A 27,819-nucleotide genomic window follows, 5' to 3' on the forward strand; every position below is an offset into this window, starting at 1 on the left:
ATTTGAAATGTAGTGGAGAAGTTCAAGTGTAAGGGTGTTTTTGATAACAATGAAGATTTTTATGGTAAGCAATTAAAAGCCTGGCAGCTCCATGAGAACAAGCTCAACCACAAACTCAAATAGTTTACCAGGAAGAACCAGGGGAAAATAAACAGCTAGAGTCCTACTGGGATTAGGGTAAATCTCAAAGACTAGCCTCAAAAACTAACCCTGCATTTTCAGGGCAATATAAATACCCTGCATAATATTATAATGATAGACAAATGCCATTTGTCCAAAGCCATAAAATATAAAATGCAAAGAATGAATTCATAAGTTATGGACTTTGAGTGATAAAGGGGAAAAGAATATCTATGAATGAAGTACTCATACTTCTATGACACTAATGGATGTTAATTCACAAGCCAGTCAAAAAAAGACTATATCACATGATTCCACTTGCATATGACATGTTCAGAATAGGTAAATTCACAAAGATAGAAAAAAATTGTCATATAGGGAGTAGAGTAAGGAAGCTTGAGGAAAAAGGGAGTTTTGGGATGATGAAATTGTTCTAAAATTTTAATGGTGGTGCACAATTTTGTGAATTTACTTATAATCACCAAATTGTCCACTTTAAATACATGAATGATGTGGTTTGTGATACATCTCAATGTAGCTGTTATTTTTAGAAAAGGAAATATGGACCTTACTTGAATAATGATTAAAACATACTTAATCCATTTAGGCTGCTATAACAAAATACCATAGACTGGGTGGCTTATAAACAAATTTATTTCATAGTTCTGGAGGCTAGAAAGAATGATAAAAGGGCGTCAGATTTGCTGTCTGGTGAGGACCTGCTTTCCTGTTGTTAGATGGTTGTCTTCTTGTTGTATCCCCATATAGTACAAGGTACAAGAGAGCATTCTAGATTGTTTTATAAGAACCCTAACCCTATCCATGAAGCTCCATCCTCATGAACTAATTAACCCCCAAAGGCCAATACCAGCAGAGTGTAGATTCCATTCTAACATGAATTTTGGAGGGTCACAAACATTTTGTCTATAGCATATGCCAAAAAGCCGTTTGCAGCAATTTTGTAAATATTCATTGAGATGTACTTTTATAATTTGAATACCTTACTGTTTTTATGTTTACTTTTTAAATATAAATGTTATGAATATGATGTGAAGGAATATACCTAGCAAATGTAAAGCATGATGCAAATTAAAGGTTCATATTACCAGTTTTTTAAAAATGCAAAGCCTGTAAATATTTAATATTTTATTTTAAGAAGAGACAACATTAAAAAATACAAAACACTCCCCACCCCCCACCCCCAGGCCTAAAGAGTAGCTATCCAGCTATAGTCCACTTTCCTTAATTTCCTCAGTTCTTTCTCTTCAGATTTTGACAACTGATGTATAATGTCTTCTTCCAAACCTGGGTCATTTGTAACCTGGGCCTTTTCTGTAAAATCATTTTCTTCATCTGAATCATCACTTTCTTTTTCTTCTTCCATATCTACATCATCAGGAATTTCTTCAGCACTTGTGTAGTAACAGAGTAAGATGTAAACACCATTAAAAACTTCTAAGTAATAACACCTTGCTTATTTAAGACACCTACATAGAAATATAATCATATAGACACAGGGAATGAAAAATCATGCTACTGAGTGCACTTTAAAAATTATGGGTTATTGGAAAAAGAATAGGTGAACTTATAAAATGTATGATTTAAAATTACATATTGAATCCTTAGGTACTTAAATAGGACATTTTTTTTGAATTATTTTCAATTTATTTTACTTGACTTACTAATCCTATGTTCTTATCTATATTTTTAAAGTTAAAATAAAAAGAAAATACAGTGGAAGAATATTATAATAAGGAATAATAATAAGGAATAATATTCTCTTTCCCAAAACAGAATAGAGAATAACAAACGTTTTAAGAATGATTTTACCTTTTGGTCTCTTTAGATAATAATAATGAATTTATAAACATGGAACACAGGAAAGAAGCAGATGGCAGTACATGAGCTGGAGTGTGAAGAAGCTGGAATAAAAAAACAGAAAAACAGGGTTTCATTTAAGAATATCATCCTTTGGCACAGTTTGTACCTTTACAGTCCTTAGTACCCTTTGCTGTAAATGCCAAGAGTCAAAAACAAAATGTCTCTTCCCACAGAAAAGCCAAACCAAAGAAAAAAGCATTTTCACTTTCCAATATTTAAAGCAAACCTCATCTCCTTCACCCCAGGTGCAGGCCAAAATAATCCCAACTCCTAGGGTTACGTTATTTAGTGTATTAACTGTATAGCATAAAGGTGATTATTCAAAAGTGATTTGTAAATGCCAATTTAAGGTGATGTAATACATTTTATCGATTTCACATGGTTTGCTCAACTAATTTCTTACCTCATTAACTGCAGGTATGTTCTCGGTTAAGGGAAGTTGTACCAATTCATTCTCCAGTGTTTCATTTAATTTTTCATCCTGTTGTTGCCTGTGCTTTCCCAATATGAAATAAAATGGGGTTGTAGGAAGACTTTCTTCTGTTAATAGCTGTAAGGATATAAGAAAAAGGGAAGTTACCTGCATAAAAAGGGGGAATTCCGTTGATTATAGAATCACAAAATGTCTGGGATGGAAGGAACTTTAGAAATTATTTAGTATGTCTCATAGGTAAAGCAACAGGCCTAGTACCCCACTAGAAAAAGCTAACAATGGACACATAGATGTATGAACCAAATAGGCATTTATCACTGTTTCTTTGCCTAATCCTACAAAAAGGACAATATAAGGGTTTCAAAGGGTAGAAACCCAAAGACAGAGAATGGGGGAAGAGTCCTGGATAGTAACATGTTGGAAGGATGAAGCGGGTTGAAGGACAATAAATTAATAGAGCTGAGAAAGCAGAATTTTAAGCTGGCTACGGGAAAAGTGAAGAAACATCCCAATTCACAGTACAGAGTCGAAGAATTGGTACAACAGAATCTATAAGTAGTAATGAAAGTAGGGCTAAATAAACAAGAGGGGTTGGTGAAAAGTTTATGCAGAAGTCCTTCGAAGCCATATCTCCTTCGAAGCCCCAGCAGAAGCCAAAAAAAAGTATATTCCTTGGAGAAGAGAATAAAAGTTATGTCCTTAGACTTGGGGGGGGGGGGCGCGGGAGGGGGCAGGAGCAGGTGGTATCCTTGTCATAGCTGGAGGCAGTTTTCCTCCATACAGGGGAGTTCTCAGAACACTAGCAAACAGGTTTAAATTCTTTAGACAAGATCATAAGAAGAATTTTATTTGTATAATTTGACTAGTGTAAGAGAAGAAAACTAAAAAATAATGACTCAGATTTTCTCAACAAAATAGCTCAGCCAGATGACAGTTCCACATTGGCAGAGAATTTTCAAACAGATGCTTGTGCCCACATTTAAAAATAAGAGCAGACAGTAAAAAATCAACAGACTGAAGAAAACCTATAAAATAAAAGATAGCTATCCAAATAATTGAATCAAAAATCTGATGAAACAGACCATGCAAGAAGGATAAAAAGATTTGATGATAAAAGATGAAGAAATTGCCCAGAAAATGGAAACAAAGCAGGCAAAAATAAAATAAAATAATAGCACTATTCTAGAAGACTCAGCACTAAATAATAGAAGTCCCATAAAAAGAACAGAAAAATGAGTGGTGGTAAGTGGGGAATAATTAATTCCTACTTAGGTTTATATTCAAAACCTATATTTCATTATATTTATATTCAAAATCTATATTTCATTCAGAGGTAAAGCAAAGTCTTTTCAATAAGATCTACAATGAATCGAAATGCATTCTGCTGTTATATATACCTAATTAGAATATACAAATAAAAAAAAAAAATCTACCTTGATTTTCCTATTTATTTATTTTTATTTTTTTTAAAATTTTTATTGTTGGTTGTTCAAAACATTACATAGTTCTTGCTATATCATATTTCACACTTTGATTCAAGTGGGATATGAACTCCCATTTTTACCCCGTATACAGATTGCAGAATCACATCAGTTGCACACCTATTGATTTACATATTGCCATACTAGTGTCTGTTGTATTCTGTGTAGACGGACACAACACAATACCTTTATTTTTAATGTGGTGCCGAGGATCGAACCTGGGCCCCACCCGTGCTATGCGAGCGCTCTACCACTGAGCCACAATTCCAGCCCCATTGATTGCCTTATTTATTGCAAACTACCCCTCATTTAACCTCTTACACATTCTTCATTCTACTACAATTCTTATTATCTTCTAGAGTATTATATATTTTAGTTACTTAATGCTTGTTGTTTAGTTCTTTATGTTCCTGTAGACTATAGACAAGTCTCTAAACTTGGGGGTGTTTATAGGTGTTTATGTTCACTAATGTACCCCAGGGGTCTAGAATAGTTTCTGGCATATGGGAGATGATCAACAAAGTTCTTAAATAAATTCAGTGAAATTTCTATGAAAACAAACAAGCCAAGGATAAAGGATCAAAGAATAATAATGGTATTAGACTTGTAGTAACACCAGAAGCTATAAAATAATGAAATAATGCCTTCAAAGTGCTGAAAGAGATTTTTAACATCTCCCTACTCAACCAACCAATCAAATAGAAAATAATAAAGCAGCAATAGAGTGATCAAAGAAAGAGGAAAACTGTGGGAGCTGATAAAGTAGAGCTAAAATGAATCCCTAGAATGATGCTCAATGTGTATACTAAGGCGACTACTGGGTAGCAGATCTATACAGCAAGCAGTCCAGATTGAAGAAAAGTCAGAAGAATTTTGCAGATACTTCTTTATGATTTCAAAGAACATCTAGTGGGTCTGAAAATATTAAAAGAAGACATAAATAACTTGGAGAGAGTCTGGGGTTGAATTAGATAAAAATTAGGGGGCAGGTAGGGGAAATGTGTTTTGTGTATATTCAGGGAATAATGCGAAAAAGCTTAAGATTTCAGGTTCAGTAGCTTTAATAGATCAGAGTTAATAACACTAAATCTGCAAAATCCAGAATTAGTGACATAGACATGCTTTTTAGAGATATAAAGTTAAATGAAAATTTCATCTAAAGGAGTTGGAGGTGATTATCTTAGTGGAAAAAGGCAGTGGTATAGAGAAGTTTTTTGTAAGAAGTTTGTAGTATTATAGTTGTCCCTCAGTATCCATGGGGAATTTGTTCCAGAACCCTCTGAATCCAAGAATGCTCAAGTCTCCCATATAAAATGGCATAGTATTTAAATATAACCTATATAAATTTTCCCATATATTTTGGCATTTTTTTCATGAATATTTTTGATGCAGAATTGGTGGAATCCATAGATATGTAGCCCATGAATATAGAGGGCCAATCATATTTGACTTTTTAAATCACAATCCTATCTTACTGACATTTTAAATCAAACCAACATCAATTCACAAATGTATGTTTTAAAGTTTCATTTAAAACATTTTTTCTCAGACTGAGTTCTAAAAGATAACTAGCTTTGTAGGCAGGCAATGCAGTCTGCACCTTGAATGGCTAAAACATACCTGTTTGCTTGTTGGTGTGAGTTTTTCTTCTGGAGACTTTGTACTGAATGTCAATAAGCTCTACAAAGAGAGATCAATGAATGATACAAAATTAATTTGTAGAGTGCAAATCAAGTGTTAAAAAATGAGGCTAGTCTTTCAAGATTATATATCTACCCAAAGAGAAGATTTAAATTTATTTAATAACCTTGTGAGAGTTATAAGATTGTGTTCTTGTAGGAGAGATTTAAGAACTGGCAACAAATAAAAATGAACCATGCTAATAAAAACAATTTAAAGTATTTTTGTTGTCTTCTTCTGGTTTTCTTTTGTGTGTGTGTGTGTGTGTGTGTGTGTGTGTGTGTCACAGAGTTAATGGAGAAAATATTTAAGGAGCCTCAAAGTTTAGGGGTATGTGGGTAAAGTGGTACTAAATATTAACAGGTTATTTCTTTTGGGGAAATAATCCTTTAATGAAACGATTCCATCTAGAAATAAACTCACATCAACAGTCATGGGCTGACAACTACTCTCTAAAATTATAGGTACAAAGTGGTCACCTTTTTTGGGGTGGGGAGGACGGTCATTTACCTGTGACTTTGTTAGAAAGTAAAACTGGGATCTGTTCAGCCACTGGTGAGCTTCTGAGCTGAACAACTCAGGGACATCTCTTGGAACAAACACTCCCCACTGGACTTCCTCTCTGGAGATATTTTTTTGAATATACAATGGCCTTGGCTCACTAGGTTTAAATACAAACACTAGAGGAAAAAGGAAAAAAAAATAGACAATGACATTTTGCCTGCAAAAGATAGCTCTAACTTCAGACCCCACTAATTCTGGGACTCACCCCACTGAGTAAATGGTCCAGCTCATGATTGTCTTAGATTCTGATTCAACAAATATCTACTAAATGCCTACTATGTACCAAGTAGGTTGGTAATGAGGACTATGAACCAGAAAAAGAGAAAAAAGGTACCCCTGTTCCAGAAAACTGGGACTACTGCAGAGGATAGATACAAAAATTTTATTGAACTATTTTGTCTGAAGTACAAAAAAGACATATGTAGAAATGGTTTCAAAAACATAGAGGACAGTTATACCTTGTTATGGAAGTTGGAAATGCACCAAAGGAGTGAGGCCTCTGTTGGATTTTTGAAAACTGAGTGCAAATTGGCTGTGGAAAAACAAGGGATGTAATGGAGCTCTCCTACAACTAAGTCTGAATTTATATTTGGTGTTGGAAGAAAGGAGGGGTTGGGTCTCAGGCAAAATGGCTTCAAATGAATGTCTGATTTGAAGGCAAGTTTATTTCAAATTATATTCAAGACACTAAAAAGAAAATTTAGGTACTGCATTTCTTATAATTATCAAAGTATAGTTTGTACTTACAGTCTGAACCCTCTGAAGATTGAGAGACTGCAGCAAAATTCTCTGAATAAGGATCAGGTTCCATAACTCTAATATTTAATTTTGCACTCCATTCCACTGAGGGGGGAAAAAGTGATTCACTTCTAAGAACAGATTTACCAAATTTATTTGAGGCACGTATTCTTAATCTCTATCAGGACAATCAATTCTACTAGGGAGAAGTATTTTATGCTTTTGTCAATGGAGACACATTGAAATTATCTGGGAAGCAGTGCACTGAAGTGAGGAACAAGAAGCAGAAAAATGAAATAGAACTTCAGCATTTCTTCCATATACTATGTGTTATAAAATAAAGTTATTCTTTCATTGATTCTTATGTCTAGTGCTTTTGCTGCTGCTAAATGTGGGTAAAATGTTACCCAGAGTTACCACAGAGACTATCACACACATTGATTACGAAGCAACTACCATATCTTCCATACTCTCAAACAAGTAAATACCAGTGAATTCACATTTCATAGTTGTTAGGATTTTGCCAGACTACATTAAAATTTTATGCTGTCAGGGATACTACAAATTAATATGCATTCAAATTAGTAGAAATATTCCTGAAAACATTAAGGGATAAAGAATGTAGAAGACATCAAAAGTCTCATACCTTGAAGACAGTAGAAAAAAGTGAAGATAATGGAAGCTAATTTACTGATAATTAGGTGGTTTGTAAGTAATCTATTACAAGCCTACCACTCCCAATTTGGTACTATGTGTCATGCAAAAAATTCTATAATGTCTAGGTAGAAATAGAAAGATATGATTCCTCATTTTTAAAATGTCAAAGTTTAACGACAACTTTCTCTACATGTTTTTCCAAGTCACTTTAGAGTAAAAAGTATCTTACATGTACAACTGAGCAGATTCCAACAGCAAAGAATGCCATCTTCAGTCCCACCAAGAAGATACTTTGAACACGTCAATTTTCCAAAGCAGAGGTGCCTAAGTTAAAACCATAAGGAAGTTAACATTTAGTTACAAAAGACTGCAGGATTTCAAGCACTGTATTAGTTTAATGCAATGTAGATGTTTAAGAAGATGCCTATACTATAGTAATACTGAAGAAAAAGAGGCTAGGGAGTATAAAAGGTTTGCTTTAGGATAAGAGGATTGATGATCAATTCTCTAAAATGCGCATAGCACAACAACCAACCCAACAAAGAAAATGTATATAAAATACACAAAGTCACTTAACAGAAACTCTATTTTATGCTCTTTACCAAGAGGGAAACCTGTAATTTGAATTCTGAAGAAAAGTTTTACAAAGTAAATTCAGAATCAGATATGTTGGGAATTAGAAACAATTTTATTAGCTATTTGCAATTCTGCCCTCAGGCTGAAGGAGGACAGAATTGAATGACACTGTTATTTTATTCTATTCTTTTCAGAAAACAATGAGTATACAACATTTTTATGGGAATACACAGAAGTGAGCATAGTTTAAATCCACTGAGGCTTTAAATGTAGCTTCTATTATTATACAGCACATCGATGGAAATGTTTGGTACAAAGAAAACAATCTGCATGCCAGGAATTAAATATTAATCCTGATTTCAGAATTGTTGGCATTTAGCTCATACTCATAGTCAGAATTTTTAACTTTCCAACATTTTAGTTAGCTGTTTGCCCCTTTAACCTACAGGCCACCTATACAGAAAGTCTAAAGTTTAAAGTTACTAAGGTTTAAAGATTTGCTTAAATAAATTTTTAAAAAAAGTACTTCATACTTCCCAATGATTTACCTACCTTATCTTCCCAGCTCGTTGGCAAAACGTACATTTAAGTTCCCATGTTTCTGAGTCCCATATGGTAACTATTTCCTCAAAACTAACTGCTAGTAAAGAGCCATCTTCGGAAAAACAACAGTTGGTTGCTTGATACTTGTGATAGCTACCAACAAAGTCACAGGTCCAGCCAACAGCTTTCTCTTTGGAAAACAGAAACCATAATGTTCAACAATGGCATCAATGCTATATAGGGACATTAAAGGACATTAAGGATTAAGAAACAAAGACAAACCAAACAAGTCTGTTCCTCACAACTTCTTTCAGTTATAATTGCTGCAAAATATTGATTAATTTGAAATGTATGCCCCGTTCTAGAGACTTTGAACTCCCTCTAGTGGAGCAGAGAAAGGACTAATAGCAAAAGCCCTTTGTACTATAACTCTCACAACTAAACAGCACACTATTAATTAAAAACAACACTTAAAAAGTATAGATTTTTAGAGAAACTTATGTAAAAATCTCTTTAAGTCTACTAAAAATTAAGCAATCTTACATAATTTTTATTTGAAAAAATAGAAAAACATTCTTCTGAAATGGATATGTTATAAGGCAAAAGTACCAATTCTTAAAATTGTATACTCTTTGAATACACTACTTAGTTGACTTACTGTATATATCAGAATCATCTGTTAATATCCACACTTTGAAGTAACCATCTTTGCTAGCTGTAACCAAGGTGGGGATTTCAGATTTTTCTGCATTACAGAAGCAGAGAGCTGTGATGTGGTCATCATGTGGCATGCTAATCTTTGTGTTAAGAACAAACCTGAAGGAAAAAAACCCACAAATTTATTCTCTCATCAGAACAATATGATATACTGTCATGAGTCTGAGAATGTCTTACATATTGTACATTTTACAATAGCATCTTTAAAAATGTAATTGGTAGATTACCATGTTGAATTAGAATTGAGTGCTCTTATTCAGGATATAGAGATCAAACAAACACCAGTGTCCTTGTGTGACTTTTGATTGTAAAATAGGGGGTTCCTCAATCATTGTCCAAAATCTACTGCACAACTGTAGAAAAACTGCATAAAAACTAGATGTCTATTTACTTTAAAAAAAAGGTTAAAAAATTGTGTGAAAGACCCCACTTGTAACAAGAAAACATTCAAACTGCCTTCGTCATTATTTACTATTTTTAGTCACCCAAACTACCTCTTGAAGTTTCCTCCAGCTTAAGAGGGCAATAACTTAAATGAAATATATGATAGGATTGTGTGTTCTAAAAAAACATCAAGGAGACATACTGTCATGACTTTTAAAAAAAGCACAGTTACAAGAGGAATGACTAGAAACAATCACTTAGTTTTGGACCTATTTCTTCACCTGTAAACGTGGACAACAGGCCCATCTATAATGTTCTTTTAAAAATTAACAAGACAACAGGTATAAAAACAATAAACCCAATTTTTGGCAAACAGCAAGGAGCTGATAATTGGTTGTTAAAGCCAGTGGGCTTCTTATCTAACCACAGCACACATGCTACCCTACAGCTCCACCTACACTCTCTTTTCCCATGGAAGGTGGCATGATGTTAAGGAAGAGCAAGCCAACTTTTGGATTTTAATTCTGGATTTGTCTGGAACTTGGTATTATGTCCTCAGGGCTGTCATTTTTTTCATGTTTCTTCATTTATGCAATGAGATGACATTATGACTAGGCAGACATCAATGCTTTCTCAGAACAGAAAGTTTAATTAAGGGATTATTAGAAGAATAACATCTCCCTGGAATCTCTAAATGTAAATTTTATCAAAATGAAACATCTTGAGGTCTGATAATTACAACCACAAAGTAAGAACTCAAATATTTTATATTCTGAATGAACAGGTAGCTCTATAGGTAATATTACCCTTGCGTTTTTTTATTATACATCCACAGTTTCATTTGCAATTCAAGCTCAGTTTCCTTTTCTTGCCGTTGTTCCACTGTTGCAAGCCAGTTACCATAGCAGCCAAATGCAGCCTTTGTTAGTTCAATTTGGATCAGACCATCATCATTGATATATTCTTGCTGTATAATATCTAACTGAAGGGTTAAAAAGAATCCAAAATGTTTATTAATACATAAATGTTAAAGAATGCAAGGCATAATTAACTACATCTAAGATAAATTCCACAATCTAACGTTAATAGATTTGTAGATAATGGAAACAATGAACCAAATGTTACCATGGACAGTAAAATTGCCATTAAAAAGGGGAACATACTGTACAGTACCAATTTGGTAGTGATTTTCTTCAATGACCTTAATAAATTAGTGATGACTAAAACCTATTATATGATTCAATAGAACCTTTAACCTATAGTAGTGCTTTTGTCTAAGAACATATAGCTTTACATAAAATTCTAGGCTAAATTTTATATCATTAGAAATAAAAGATCAGAAATAACATAATCTTTACAAAAGATAAATAATAACAACTTAAGTAGGCTAGCATTTATTTACAATTTTAAAAAAATCCTATTTCCTTGCCTATATACTAAGTAAATAAAGTGGCTACTATAGGTTGAACATTCTTTATCTAAATTGCTTGGGACCAGTAGTGTTTTGAACCTCAGATTTATTTTGGACTTTGGAATCTCTGAATATGCATAATGATATATCTTGGGGATGGGACCCAAGTCTAAACATGAAATTTATTTATATTTCATATATATCTTATTATATACACATTCTGAAGGTACTTTTATACAATATTTTTAGTCACATGCATTGTGATGCAACCTATCACAGAGGTCAGGTATGGAATTTTCTAATTGTGGTGTCATGTCAGCATTCAAAAAGCTTCAGATTTTGGAGCAGGGTGGATTTCAGCTTTTCAGGTTAAGGATGTTCAACCTGTGTTAAGTGTACTAAGTGTCCACTATTTCCAGGCATTGTACTAGATGTGAGGTTATTAACAGGCTTCCTTTTTTGAGGGGTTTAAAGGACCTGGAGAGAAAGAAACAAAGTGACAGAAATCTATAAGCAGCATTGTAGAGGACAATGAAATGATGGGATTATGTTGATTGGGATTATAAAAAGTGTTCCTCTTTAGTCTACACTGAAAATTATCTTCAATATGTGAATGACATTGTTTCACCATAAAGCAAATACACATTTGTACTGTCAATCCACATGTTCTCATTTCCTTATCTTTGTGACTCAAAGGCACAGGTGTGTGGGATAGCTAACTGCAGTGCATTCTGAAACAACAAAAAAAGTAGAAAAAGAGAGCGTGTGTAAGAGTGCCAACTGGCTTCCATGTAACCTGCAAATGTGGCCTTATTAAACCCTGTTTTATACAACTGAACTAAATAACCACAGACAATACTATGTTCAAGTAAATATATGCACAGGAGCATGAAGCTACAAATAAATGACTTGACCCTGGTGGTAAAGAACTTTCATTAGTTTTACTACCAGTTAACAGATCAAAATCTTACATTGTATAATTGCTTATCACTCTGGAGAGAATAAAACTGCAGGTGACCAGGTTTTCCATTCAAAACTAAAGCTTTAGTTCTTGGGTCAATCATCAAACCAGTAAAGATACTCCTATCTGTAAAAAAGTGACAAATAATAGTTGAAGTCAGAGAAACATGCATTCTTAAATATATGCAATTCCAAATCCATGGGATGCTGCAGTACCTTTTACCAGGCCTTGAATTACTGCAGATGCATCAAGGTTTCGGTGAATGACTATTATCTCTGTAGATAAAAGAAAAATATCATTTAAACATAAATAGGTTGGGAACTTTGAGGTAAGAAGTCATGTGAATTTATAACATTTTGTAATATGCCAGAATACAAAATAGCTCAATGAGTTCAATTAACTCAATGTTAGTAGAAAATCAGAAAAATATTTTGTAATTTAGCTAAAAAATCTGGGGTGGGGATGGGGGCTTTTGTTAGAGTCTAAGTTCTACAAACTGCACCTATCAGCATATAAAGTATTAATTCAGAAACTATTATTGTCAAGAGTATATATAAAACATAGTTAGGGTATCTTTGAAGTAAATCATTCCACTAATGGATTGCTCAGAATTACATAATATTTCAAAGGGAAAGGAAGCAACGGGCTATCAATCTTACAAAGAGGCCCTGATCTAGGCTGAATAGTAACAAGATGAACAAAGTTTTGGAAGAATACTGAGATTGTCTCTTTCTACTAAAATCCACAGGACAACAATACTAACTAATGGCTGTACAAAAGAGAACTGCACAATATTCTTTTGAAAATGTCACTGTACTTATGAAAGCACCAATGCCCATTTGCAACCCTTCCTTTACTTCCCCATATCATTCAACTTTAAGATTTTGAAAACATAAGTGGCATAGCAATAACCAAATATGCTTAATCCTCCATTTCATAAAAATGATTCTGAACATGTTGGCTTCTGGTGGCACCTGGGGATAGAGAGGGGTGGGGAAAAGAGGAATGAAAGAAAAAAACGCTCATTAACTATCACATTACTCTAATTAATTTAAGGTCTCTATTTTCCCTTCCTACTGTAGCTAGCTGATTTATGGCATTATACAAACTGTATTTCCTCACAATAAATTTAAGCTTACTGTTATCAGAGTGAGAAGTACAGAACAAATCTCCTGCAGGTGAGACAGAGATATGTTCTATAGTAGATCCTAGACGAGGGAGAAACTCTTTGTTCTTCTCTGCCGCATCGCGCCATTCAACAAGCACACACTCACGTCCACCGCTCAGCAGGCTGGTGCCTTTGCATTCATCCAAAGAAATTAAAACAACAGTATTTTGGGGGAAAAACAGAAAAATATAATTAATATTTTAGTTTTCCTATCTAGTAGAGAAATAAAACTCTTTAGAAATACAGGTATCATCATTTTCTAATGATTTATTTAATTTTTATCATTATTTTTAAAGTCTCATTTTAAATTGATTCAATACTTGTACAAATTATGGACTACAATTCGATCAATATGTGTGTATATAGCATAATGATCAAATCAGCATATCTATCAACTCAAATCTTCAATCTTTTCTTTGAGTGAAACATTAAAAATCTTTGAAACACACAGTATGTTATTACTATCTGTATGTACCCTATTGTGCAAAGGAGGAAATAATCACAGCACAGAAACTTCCCTCAAAGAAACTATCTGGGCAAACTCAACATGGGGGTTGGTTAATATCTAGAATATATAAGAAATTCAAACAATTCAACAGCAAACAAATAATATGATTGAATATGGGCAAAAGACCTGAATAAACATTTCTGAAAAAGATATATAAATGGCCAACAGGTATGTGAAAAAACACTCAACATCACTATTCATCAGGAAAATGCAAATCAAAACCACAAGGAGATAGTACTTCACTCTAGTTAGAATGGCTATTATCAAAAAGACAAAAGAAAACAAATGCTGGTGAGGTTGTAGAGAAAAGGAAACTTTTATACATCGTTGATTGGTGGGAATATAAACTTTTAAATATAGGCATTATGGAAAAAGAGTATGGAGTTCCTCAAAAAAATCAAAAAATAGAATTGTCATATGACTCACCAATACTACCTCTGGGTACATACCCTAATGAAATATAATCAGTATATTGAAACGGCTATAATTTACTGGGTTTGATAACAAATGAAAAATTTAAACAAATAAAAAATTTAGGTTCAATGAGGAATTTGAATAAGCTGTGTTCATGCTAAAAATGCCACTAAAAGGACTGTCTTTTCATTACTTAAATGTCAATGACTTCCAAAAGAAATTATCATGGTAGGATATCAGTCACATGAAGTTACTAATATATGCACATAATTGGTTCTTACCCTGAATTCAGGCAGACACTATAAGAAAGAAAGAAACTGAGGAGGAAGGGCAAAAGAAATAAACCTGAGTTAGGAGGGAATAAAGACAATGCTTGGGACATGTGCACATATGCACACTTGTGCATCATATACTCGTTAGTACTTTGGGGAGGTATGTGGAAAGGAGTACATTTTTTATCTGTAGGGTTAATTCTTCTTCATTCTCTTCTAATCTCAATTTTCCTCAGTACTCCTGCTGTGCTACTGTGTTAGGTGGGATGTGGCCTACACACACTCTGCTCATTGTTTCCCAAATCCAAAGTTTTAAGGAGGCTTAAATTGCCTCTGATTTTCAGTGAGTAAAAACCAAGTAAACCTCTAAGGATCCTAAGCACAAGGTACCATCTAATACTTGTCCTGTCAGTCTCTAGGGAGACCCACAGAAAGAAAAATAACATTCGTGCCTTCTTGTTTTTCAAGTACACTATACTTTCTAGCATCCTGTCATACATAGCAAACTGACATAACTTTCACCACACAGGTATGAGGGTGTTAAAGCAACCAAATGCAAAATGTACTTTTTCATATTTCTGTTGAAGACAGAATTTCAAGGAGGTATTTTCACTCACTATATTCATACTCTCATACTACTTAATGGAACAAAGATCTGAATTAATTTAAAATAGTAAAGACTGAATGATGCAATATGTCAGTTAAAAACATGAGTTTTTCAATCAGACCCAGGTCAAATCCTACTTCCCATGTGACCTTGGGAAGTTACCAACTCCAAACCCCATTTCCTTCATCTATAAAAGGAGAATTAATGATATATATTTTATAGGATCAAAAACTAAATTACATAATGGATGTAAATGCTAGCATCATTTTTTTGTGCCTGATAAACTGTAGCTAAGTTACGGATAGCAAGCACTTAGCTATGTAGACATACAATAAAGAAAAAAAAAGTAACATAACTTAAAAAAATAGATTCTTTATGTCAATAACAGATTATACCACAGAGGTATACTTTGGATCTCTGAAGGGCTTTGAAACAAAGCCCCAAACAAAGGGATCATAGATAATTATTTATCATTCATTTGGCCTATGCAATTTTAAAACTCTTTGGACTATAAAGGCAGTAAAGTAAAACACTACACAAACACATACTTTAAAGGCTCATTTTAATTATTAAATTGGCACTTACCTGTCACTGAAAAAGCCAAATCCATAACCATATCATGGTGCCAATGTAAGCAAGTGTATGTGTATTTCTTGTCATCATCAAAATTTCTCCTATTGGAGAAAACAAGATTCTTAATTTAATCAAAGCTATAAATAATGACATGCCAAATGTAATCAATCATAATATCAAGCTTTCTGGTCTAAATGTGTAAAAAGTTCATTTTTATTTAAAACTAGAGTCATTTCTATAAGCAATGTTATCTATGGGTACCCTACTAGATATTAGGTATTGTCACTCTTTTTTTTAGGTAAAAGCTGACAGAAAAGTTCTCTTCAATAAGATGATTGTAGGCAACAGAATTTTTCATTCTCTTCACAAGCCCAAAGTTAGAAATCATAAAGTAATTAAGTATGAAATGAAAAGCACAATAATAAAAGAAATGGAGGGTATCAGCAAGCCTCCCTATAACACGCAGTAGTTTTTCAGTATGGTCCTTTTTACTGGACCCTGTGACAGCCCTGTTCTGCAGGATTAATATTAAACAGTATAAAAGTGACCATCATGCTTTTTATGTGTTCACTGACCAAAGGCGAATTTTGCCATCCATGTGACCAGATGCGATGCAGTCCTCCTTTGGGTGGCAGGCTACACATGTAAAGTTGTTCTTAGAATGTTTTTTATTTCTTGATGATGACAGAGTAAACCTAGTGGGGGGAAAAAAATCTTCCCATCATTATTAAAGTCTCTGGAAAGTAGTGATGTAGATAAGTCAATTCTAACCTAAATTGTGAAGTTCTAAGAGTTCAATCAATGTGGGATTTTAAAACAAAATTTTTTATTTACTTGTTCTAATCATTATACATAACAGAATGCTCTTCAATTCATTATACACAATACAGCCAATTTTTCACTTGGCTGGTTGTACATGAAGTAGGGTCACATCATTCGTGTGATCATACATGTACCTAGGGTAATGATGTCCGTTTCATTCTAAATGTGAGATATAAAGAAAAAGAACTTTTGATCAAGAATAAAGCATTGTTTTGTAAACATCTATTAACACATGATATAAACTCCATGTTGACTACTATCCTATCAATAACTTGCCTATGGAAGCTATTGACATTTAAGTAAGAAAAGCCAATCAGTGTCTTTTTTGGGCAAGGCATAGCTTATTCATATTTCTCAAGGAACCTAAGTTTTATTGCACAGTATGGTCTGAGACAATTGGCCAATGTGTCAAAGGGACAAATTCAAAAGAATAAATCTACTTGTCATACATAGGCCATTTCCCTCTCTTAAGCCAGATATTTGCCTATCTTTTGGCTCTGAGGAGATCAGGATCCTTATTATTTTGCAATGAATTAACAAATGTTAATCTTAGCAGAGTAAATGGGAAGATAGGACAGAGCTAAAGAGAGACTGACTACTCAGTGCTTAGCACCAATCTCCCTAAACATGTTATCTTACTCATTTATCCCTACGACTCCATTAAGTATACAATATCTCTTTTAAACACTTATTGATCTAATGTACATAGGAGTTTAAATGGACTAAATTTGACACATTTATAAACCTAGGTATCTTAAAAATTATATTCATACCTATAGCCATAAAACAGCAATGAAAATCACCTGGTGGAGTTATTTCAATCTACATCCAATTTTGAAAGCAAATTAATTACAGCAGATGGGATAGAGAGAGAAGATGGGAGGGGAGGGGAGTGGGGATAGTAGAGGATAGGAAAGGTAGCAGAATACAACAGTTACTAATATGGCATTATGTAAAAATGTGGATGTGTAACCGATGTGATTCTGCAAACTGTATATGGGGTAATAATGGGAGTTCATAACCCACTTGAATCTAAAGTATGAAATATGATATGTCAAGAGCTATGTAATGTTTTGAACAACCAGTTTAAAAAAAAAAAAAAAGAGAGAGAGAGAGAAAGCCAATAATCAGACCAGAATTTAGCTGTAGTGCATTGGGAATTTGGGCTGGCAAAAGCTCCCTAGGTTTTTATAATTAACATACCCCAACACTACCCATGATGAGTTAAAAAACTCTACTTCTATACCTTGTGGTCTCACACTCTTGAAATGTAGAACTAGAAGCCGCTTTGGATCACAGCTAATAAAACTCATATCATAACAAACTTTTCATTAAATAAGACAATACTAACAAAAAGAAATTCTTACCTTGATGTTGTTTTCTTTTTGAAAAAATAAACAGATAAATAAAAGTCTCGTACTGCAGCGACATATTCTCCCTGTAGATTCAAAGATAACATTCAGAAAATAGTCAACATTCTTTTAAGGGTATATTAACATAAAATGATACATTATACTTTCGCTATAGAAAAGAAAATTTTAGTTCTGAAACAAGAAGAACTTAAGTATACAATCCTAAAAGTAGAATCTCTAATTTAAAAGTGTAATGCTTTAAGGTTTTTTTTTTCCCCATTAAGGCATAATGCACCACGTACAGCAATATGCAATGTTTAACATATAGGTATAGGTATGTCCATATAACCATCATCATAATAAAGATCTTTAGCATTTCCTTCACCTCAGGAATGTGCCCTCCATCTTCTTCAGTCATTCCTAATGTCCCCACCCCACCAGCAACAACTAATTTCTATCACCATTGCTTATTTCTGTTTTCATTTGAACTCTTTTGCTGGACCTATCTCATCTTTTTCAGGTTCATCTACATACTATGTGTCACTATTTTCTTTTTATTGGTAAATAACATTCCACTAATCATAATTTGTTTGCTAGTTGATGCATATTTGGATTATTTACATTTTGGAGCTACTATGAATAATAATAATAATTTCTATACACATCATTTTATGGTCATGTTTTCATTTTTTTACCTAAGAAGGGAATGACTGGATAGAGGTAGTTAGTTTTGCTCCATCTTTCTAACATTAGCAGTTCTAGTGGATGTAAAGTGGTATGTTGCTATGGTTTTAATTTAACAAAATGACTAATAATACTGAAGAATGATGACTTAATACTGTAAAAAACAATTTTCTCTATTCTGGAAAATTTATCCAGAAGAATAACAAAATAATGCTACAAAACTTAAGGCTAAAGAAACATGCCACTACAGTGATGTCTATGGTCTCTTGGTGATATTTGATATCAAAATAATGAAGTAATTACTAACAGGGCTTTGCTAATTAAATGAACTACATACCTTAAATATTATCACTAGGGAGATTACAGATTTTCTTTCCTCACTATATTTTTCTGTAGTACCCAAGTTTTCTATAGTGGGAACATTTACTATAAATAGAGAGGTCATATTTTTTTAAAGCCACACAATTTAAAATGAAATAAAAATTTGAGCGGCTTACTGAAGAGTAACACTCTATCCTATAGTGGGACAGGGAAAAAATATAGGACAAACAGCAAACATTGTTATTTTTGAGGAAAACGAGAGACTTTAGAAGGGCCATTGGAGAGAATACACAAAATAAGGAATGTCCTAAAAAACTACACCAAAAATACACATTAAAGCAATGAAACAGATTTCTAAGTTAATATCAAAATAAAAGCATTTGAGGCAATATAATAGCATCATAATATAAAATATGAAGACTGCAGGAAAAAGAAATTATATGTATAAATCAAAAAACCAGCAAAACCAATTTACCTCATTTCCAAAGGCAATGCACTTCGGTGACTGGTTTATGTAATCCAAAACAAAAGACAGCTCCTTGGCTTCTATTTCCTGGCTTGATGATTTTGGCAGTTTCACTGAAACCAGCTGAAATACATCTAGCCAAAGGAAGCTATATTATTATAAAGCACCTCCAAAGAGAGTGAACATGATCATTCATTCATATGAAACTATAACTCAGCACTCTAGAATGTAAAGATTATAATCATGAGCTATCTTGAACAAAATGTACCTTAAAGTTGGACTTTTTGTTTAAACATACAAGTTTTAAAATCAAGTCTAATTCCATAAGTTATATACATATATGGCCCATACATGTAGAAATTGAAAGCAATTATGTCTTATATTGGTGCATTCTACATTTCAAAGTACTGAGCTGAGTTTAAAATGGAGATGAAATATGAATACTGTACTGATGAAGTGAGCAGCCAAAAGCAATGAGCCATCTGTGAGAACTTTCAGAAATGCTCTGGGTTTATCACAACATTCATAGAATAAATCTCCTTTCCTGTAATATTGACATACTCTTCAGGGGTCTTCAAGGCAGTATATAATCTATTCTCCCTTGGTTCATCCCAATTTAGCCTTTCTGCTATTCTGCAAACACATTATTAATGCTCTAGAATATGATTCTTCAAAATAGCTACACACCACTTACTCTTCTTCCTCTGGGGACCTTCCTTGAACACTTATTTAAATGTGTTTTCCTCCAACACTGACTCTTCCCCATACATGCTTATTTTTCTCTAGAACATCTAATTGTACCATATAATTGATATAGCCAGCTTACTGCTGGAACTCACTGTCTGCTTTGTTCAGTGCAAGCAGAATGGTAGATGCTCAATTAGCTGCTGAAAGACTATATTATATCCAAGTCAAGAAATGAAACCATAAAAAATAAAATACAAATAAAAGATTAATTTGTTTTTAAACCAGAGAGGGATACTGCCATATAACTTATATAATTTTCTATCAGAGACTCTGGTTTAGGGCTATGGAACTCAGATGACATTTATGTATCTATGTTTATTTGATAGATTTATGTAATATATATCCAGATTTTCATATGCTGGGTACCTGTAATGTACAAATACTGAAGAGTAACACTCTATCCTATTATAAATGGAATTCAGATTAGATTACGGTATTTGACATTGCCACAAACTCCCAAAGGCCAATGACCAAGATCAGTAGCTTTTTATTTGTCTTGTACATGAGGTCCAACTGAGGAATTTTTAAGCAAATAATTAGGTCCCATTGCAGAGAATCTTAATATTTAGTTCCTTGGGAGATTTTGATGTGCAGTCAAAGTTAAGAATCATTGGTCTTACAGGTATAACTTGGATAACAAGTAGCTACTGGCAACTACTTTTCAATAGAGGAATATCCAGGTGAGTATAGAAGGTGATTATCAAATCTTGGTGGTGAGTAGAATAACATCTATTCAAAGATACTAAAAATGCAGATTCCTAGACTATACCCCAGATCTAGTGCATCAACTACCAGTGAGAAAGATCAGGAATCTGAATGTGGACTGATGTTACAAATCCATATATATATCACAAGAGTGGAATCTTTGAAGCAGTTATCTGGGAAGTAACAATCTTTTAAGAATGTTGCTATTTTCAGAACATTTTTTGAATGTCCATTAGAAGTAGTTTATCAGTCCCATGAAAACATTAAACTTAATGCTTCTTATTCTTTCATGCCACATTCTTTTTTTTTCTTTTGGGTACCAGGGATTGAACTCAGGGGCACTCAACCACTAAGCCAATCCCCAGCCCTATTTTGTATTTTATTTAGAAACAGGGACTCACTGAATTGCTAAGTGCCTTGCTTTTGCTGAGGTGCCTGGCTTTGAACTTATGATCCTCCTGTATCAGCCCCTCAAGCCTCTGGGATTATACTCATGCGTCACTGCGCCCAGCTTCGTGCCACATTCTTGATAAACTCATTACCAGATTTGGCACTAAGGAATTTTTAACTAGAAAAATAGATTCAGCTTTTGTAGTTTTGACTATTCGGGTTTCTTAAAAGCCTGTGATATATGAGAATTTATAAATGTTTCAGAAACAACAACAACAACAACAACAACAAAAAAAACAAACAAAAGCATGGCAGAAAGGATTCACTTAGCTAATAAATCTTGAACAAGTCTAGCCTAATAGTCATCTTAAAAGCTGCTTTGTACCTCCGAATATGACTTTTTTTTGAGTCCACCACAGGATGTATTCTTGAATTCTGAGATTAGAAATTTTCCTTGGATGTATCATTCATGTCAATGTTCTATTGATTCAAATTCTATGATGAAGGACAATTATTTGCAACCACTGACAATATTTCAGGAATTCCTAAAACACTTGATATATGGAAGTTTCAATGGAATAATGCTCCATTGATAGTAAAAAACACAATAATAATTCAGTCACACCACTGGCTCTTATTATCAGCCTATTTTTTATACTCTTTCCTACAATTATTCAAGACCAACAAGTAGGTACTCATAACAGATAAAAGAATAGTGATGGTTAAGCATGATGGGTTTAAGTTCTAAGAAGACAAAGTCTAGCCTGCCTTTCAAAATAGTTTAAAAATTTGATTTCTGAAGTATATTATTACAACCAGGTATAAAATAATCATTTCCTCATTGAATATTTCAGGACTGGTAGTCTCCTCAAATGAATGCAATGACGACAAAGGTAATTTAAATTTCATCTCCAAAAGATGGTCAGCTTCAGATTAAAAGCAAAATGTTAAATTTTGAAGAACTGTAACATGTAAAGAGCCACTCAATGTCCTATTTTAAAAAAAGTTCATTACACTATACCTGGTTTTTCTTTATTTGTTATAACAAAGACAGAATCTTCAGCATGGGCAAGAGTAAAGAGGGCATGAAGTTTATGTCCAACAATGAAAGTCTGAAAGATAAAAAGCATTGAATTGTTTACTGTCTATTTCCTCCAGCAGAATTTCAAGTTCCTCAGAGCAGGGATTTTTACTATTTTGCTTGCTGCTTTATTCTTCCTAACACAAGAATACCTGATCTACAGAGAATAATTAACACATATTTGTTGAGCAATTTTTTAAGTTTTGTACATACAAATCTACTTGAGTCTTAAGTGGTCATATAGTATTCTATTATGTGCTTTAAATAACATCAAGATTATATTTAATTTTTTCCACCATAAACAATATTATAAGCATTTAAGAATTGTGTATAAAAAACATTACTTTAATGATAAATTCGTATTGGGAGGTTGCTGAAAAAAATGTGTTTTCAGGTTTACTCTCATTGATCATGCTAAAAAAATAATCATTTCTCTACATTTCACCTATCAATAGAATTTTTTCCATGTATAATTTGTCTAAAGTGATAGGGAAAAATACCATATGTTTGTTTTAATTTACGTTCTAATTATTAATGAGGTGAAGCATCTCTTCATGTTTATTAACTATTTGTAATTCTTTTGTGATTTTATATATTGGTCTCCTATGCCCATTTTTTTTTTTCTATTGCGTTATTAGTTTTTCCTTATTAACCTGGGAACATTTGTGTATACGTGTGTGATATTTTTGAGAAATGCTTTCTCCCAGTGTTTTTGTCTTTTTTTTTATCCTAGAAATTTATAAGATTTTTATATAGTCAAGATTATATATTTTAAATGGTGTGTAAATTTCAAGACTTGTTCAGAAAGTTTCTCTAAAGATTAGACCTTCTAGCAAAAAACAATGTGTGTTTATATTGCCATACCTTTTTTACATAAGGAAAACTGAAGCTCAATCCACTTACCTTTATCAAAATGCCATCTAGATAGTCCCACAGTTTAATTGTACCATCAAAGGAACAAGAATATAGCTAAAAGGTAAAAACAGTACAAAACAGATTAAAATGGAATCCCATTAAGATATCAAGTTAATAATTAAAAGCTGATACAGAAAGCATTTTCTGATCATTAATTCACTGTTAACCTTAAAGATGGCAAAGTTTATACAGGTTGAATATCCCTAATCTAAAACCTGAAATCCAAAATTTGTAAGCACTAAGATGATGCTTAAAAAGTTTCAGACTGGAGCATTTTGGATTTTGGGTATTGGGATTTTTACAACCAGTGAAATTTTTGCAAATATTCCCAAATCCAAAAAATTCCAAATTCTAAAATACTTCTGGTCCCAAGCATTTCAGGTAAAGGATACTCAACTTATATTGCTTCTGCAAAATAGACAATCTTGTCACAAACCTCAGGAGAAAGCAAATCTATCATTTTCAAGTTTTAACTAAAACTGAGGGGAAAAAAACCTGTTTTAAAGAGGGACATGGTAAGACACTGAATTAAGAAAAGTACAATAGTTTTTTTCTATTTTTCCCAGAGCTCAGTCCCTTTTTATCAGCTGCACTGCTTTCAGCTTACATGAGCATTCAAGGATTGCTTCTCAAATGAATGGATAATGTCCTGTTTAAAAAAAGATAACATTTCCATTAAGGACCAATATTCTCATTATTTAATGAGAATTAAACTGAAATTATTATGCACTTGAATGCTGTAGCATTGTTAACATGTTATGAAATGTATGGGCACTCAATTTCTGTACTCATCTTGTGGTAAAACTCATAACCAATGATTTAGGACCATACTTCAGTGGCAACAGAAGGTCTCAGTAATACATGGGTTTATTTTTATCTCAATGAACTCAGTTTTACTAAGGTTATGTCAGATTTTTTTATTGCTATGCAAATATACTTGGTTTATAAATAATCTTAAATTTTCTTATGGAAAGTGGCAATTTTAGGATTTCTGCAAATAGGGACATAAATTCAGAGAAAAGAAAAAAATGCTAGGGTAAGACAATATTATGTATTTAAGTAAAATAATCATATTAAGTAGAAAATGTATATCACAGTTATTATCTATCAGAATCATAAATATAGATTAGTGAAATAAACAAGTCAAACATACACTGTCAAAATAAATACGGTGACTCCTAAGCTTATACAATCTCTGTCCTTTAACTTCAACCAACCCTACTGATAAAACTGCCCACCTCTAATTTTATTAACTCTCAGTCACCTGAAACAGAACTTTTATCTAATGTGTATGCGTTTTTTGTTTGCCTATAAAGCTTAGTAATGCATACTTCACAAATTTCAATTTTAACCAGAGAATATCTTTTGCCATTAAAAACTTCAAGTGAGGGCTGGGGTTTGTGGCTCAGTGGTAGAGTGCTCATCTAGCATATGCAAGGCGCTGAGTTCGATCCTCGACACCACATAAAAATAAGTAAAATAAAGGCATGTGTCCAACAACAACAACAACAAATATTAAAACAAAAACAAAAACACTTTAAGTGACACACATGAAAATAAATTTTTGTCAAACCTTCAGAGAACAGGATAAAAAGTGTACCTGGGCCCTGCAAAAAAGCTGTACTTAACTTTCATTTTTAAGAGTAGCTCATTTAGTTTTGGAAAGAAAAGACCAGTGTTATCTTACATCCTACTTCTTTTGTGATAATGAAGTGAGTGGCAATGTAAATTCATTTTAAAATCAAGTAATAACTTCCAACTTGGCTGTGATTAATCCATAAAAAAAGGTAGGTGACTAATCCAGAAAAATGGTACCTCTTAATAACTATAGCAAGAGTAAAATATTGTTGAGATAAATTATCAGTAGCTTTGCTAAAATTTAAAAACAGAAAATACCTTTGTATATTCACATTGCTAATGTTATAAGAGGACCCATGAAGGTCCGCAATCAAGAAATCCATTTACCTGTGTATAAATTCTAGAATTTTAGAAACGTATACAGCTAAGAACATTCATCTCAAGTTAACATCTATTTAAGCATCCTGTGGATCAAATAGTTCACAGAATATACTATGGGCAACATAGTTTTAGCTGAGATCTTACTTTCGTAACTAAGAACAACAGAAAGATACCCTAAAACAGAAAATCAACAGATATTTCCTTGTTCATAACCTGGAAAGTTTCCAGTCAAATTTAACTCAAAAATTTCTGTCAACAGACCAATGTTAAGATATTCAATTACAAAATGGCACCTGCAGAGGATTGTTGGGGTTAAGTTGGATTCCAGTCACTAGATTTCTGTGCCCGTGCAGTACGTGCACACACTCTTCTGTAGCAGTGCTATAGACTTTAACAAAATCCCCAGAGACACAGAAGATATACCTGGGAAAAAAATAAAAAGAAAAATAAGTTATACTATCTCCTCTATAGGAAGTACAGTCTTCTATGGTCCATTACAAAAATAACAACATACAACAGAGGTTTCTTTCAAAGTTGTTTAAGAATTGTGTATTCAAACTTGTAAGTTACTTAAGTCTATGGGGACATCGAAGATTGAGTCATTCATTGACTCAAAAAGATTAATGAAGCTAATGTCACTTTCTTTTCTTTCTTTTTTTTTTTTTTTTTGCCTGTTCACAGATGGAGGCTATATACAAGCATTCTGCAAAAACAGCTTAATTAAGTTGCCTGTTCATGAAATGAATTCAGACACTGTTATTCAGTGTATATCAGCTATCACTCTTTATGATTCTGCTAACAGCAATGTGTTCCTATGTTCTTAAATTCTTCAAATGCTGAGTCAAAACTCTCTTGTAGTTGGTGAGGTCCAGGCCTTTCTTATATAGCAAAGTCATTTTATGTCAGTTTTTGTTTCTGGATTTGTGGCTTTCATAGCAGAGGCAATTAAATTACTGAAAGGATAAGCTGGGGTAAGTTTTTGACTATTTTTATAATAGATATTACCATAGAATAAAGCACAGAAATATGTATTAAATAAAACGAATAAGATGTAGAAGGAAGAAACTGGATATATGCATATGGTTCTGAGGAGGCAGAACCTGTGACAACTTCTTGAAGCTTCAATTTCTTCTTCTGACTGGTAAGAGAAATGTCAACAAAGCCCCTGGTTCTTGTAAAGACAAAGGGTTTGATATGTGTCTAAGCTACTTTTTTGGTACATGCATTCAACAACTATTTGTCTTATACCTACAAGGAGAATATTGCAGGGGTAGTGGGAATACAGACTTGTATTCACAAGGTTCCAAGGCAGAAAAGATTTTTACTAAGTATCCATCTCCATTCTTACCTGATTTGAAAACCTATTCTTAATACAATATGTCACTTATAGATGACACAATGTAGCAACAATGACAACTGACACACACTGAGCCATTAAATGCCAGGCAATTTTGTAGAGATTTCATATGTATCAAAGCAAAATTCTTTTCAAGAATCCCAACAGAGGCAGATTACTAAAAATTACCCCTAGTTTACAGATGAGAAAAGAGAAGCAGAGTAAGAAACTTGAAAGAAAAAGTCTCACAATATAAGAATTGAGTATCAAACCTAGAGTTTAGCTTCCAGCTACAATGAACTTCCAAGGGAATCAATGTTTTTTACTCCTAAAGAGTCAATATAGTTTTAATGCAAAGCTCCAAACAAGACTGGAACATATCTTTTGTAGGGGTGTGTTGTGTGTGGGGCGAGGAGAAAGCAGAATCTTTTTTTTTTTTAAAAAATGTAGTTTTTAGTTGTGTATGGACACAATACCTTCTTCTTCTTCTTCTTCTTCTTCTTTTTTTAATTTTTATGTGGTGCCGGGGATCGAACCCAGTGGCTAATGCATGCTCTAGACAAGCACCACTGAGCCACAACCCTGGTCCCAAGAAAGCAGAATCTTCACAGGCTTAGCAATTCCCAAACACTATTCCGTACCAAAGAGTGAGGATACTCTTTGGGTTACTGCAAGGGCTGTTGCACACAATGCAATATCTGGACCATTTTCCAGCCGCCCCACCTACCAGCTGATACTACACACGTGGACCCGCTTCTGGGCCCATCAATCCAACTGCAGGTAAAGGGTCCAGGGAGGGGAGGCGCACCCCGGCCTGCAGCGCCACAAGGCACTCAGAGAATCTCAACGTCCCTCTCCTTACAGGCGCTGGCAACCTCTTGTGCTCTAGGGTCGCGGGCAAACGCGCCCCCTGCGCAGAGCCCAGGTCCGCCAGCTGGGTAGTCCGGCCGCGCCTGACAGTTCTTTCTCGAAACCCCAGAGGGCTCACGGCCCTCAGCCCTGCCAACAACGCGCAGTCCCCATACTTAGAATCCGCAGAGAACACCGCTCTTCTAAAGTTCAGCTCACTACCGCCACAGTGAACCACGCGGATGCTCTCCTCCTCCACCATCTTCGCGCAGCCGCAGGAACTGCGGACAGCTAGCCCCACCCCGAACTTCCTTCACAGAGCTGGACCCGGCGGGTGTTTCCCAGCCCACAGCACACACTCCCGGGCTTCTCTAGGCCCAAGACTCTGTGGTAGCATCCAGCGTCTGTGCAGCCATCTTTTGTTTGGGCAACGTCAAACAGAGACACTTGCGCAAAAAAGTAAAAGCAAAACACGGAGACAGTGACTTTACGTGAGCCATCGCT

At 33.9% G+C, this 27,819-nt stretch overlaps 1 protein-coding gene across 1 annotated transcript; it reads right to left on the reverse strand.

Moving 5' to 3' along the window:
- Positions 1–1,326: 1,326 nt before the first annotated feature.
- On the reverse strand, positions 1,327–27,589 carry Wdr75 (WD repeat domain 75). Its single transcript, XM_076865898.1, has 21 exons — positions 27,492–27,589; positions 25,424–25,553; positions 23,160–23,225; positions 22,197–22,287; positions 19,343–19,467; positions 17,878–17,948; positions 16,264–16,383; positions 15,701–15,789; positions 13,286–13,444; positions 12,362–12,421; positions 12,157–12,272; positions 10,581–10,756; positions 9,332–9,489; positions 8,683–8,863; positions 7,784–7,878; positions 6,907–7,002; positions 6,106–6,275; positions 5,536–5,595; positions 2,405–2,551; positions 1,951–2,042; positions 1,327–1,532 (listed from the first exon to the last, which is right to left on the reverse strand). Exons 1-21 carry the CDS (start codon positions 27,575–27,577, stop codon positions 1,328–1,330), a joined length of 2,493 nt encoding a protein of 830 aa, XP_076722013.1. The 5' UTR covers positions 27,578–27,589; the 3' UTR covers position 1,327.
- Between the last annotated feature and the right edge of the window lie 230 nt (positions 27,590–27,819).

The sequence above is a fragment of the Callospermophilus lateralis genome, chromosome 9 (genome assembly GCF_048772815.1).
Source record: "Callospermophilus lateralis isolate mCalLat2 chromosome 9, mCalLat2.hap1, whole genome shotgun sequence".
Classification (NCBI taxonomy): domain Eukaryota; kingdom Metazoa; phylum Chordata; class Mammalia; order Rodentia; family Sciuridae; genus Callospermophilus; species Callospermophilus lateralis.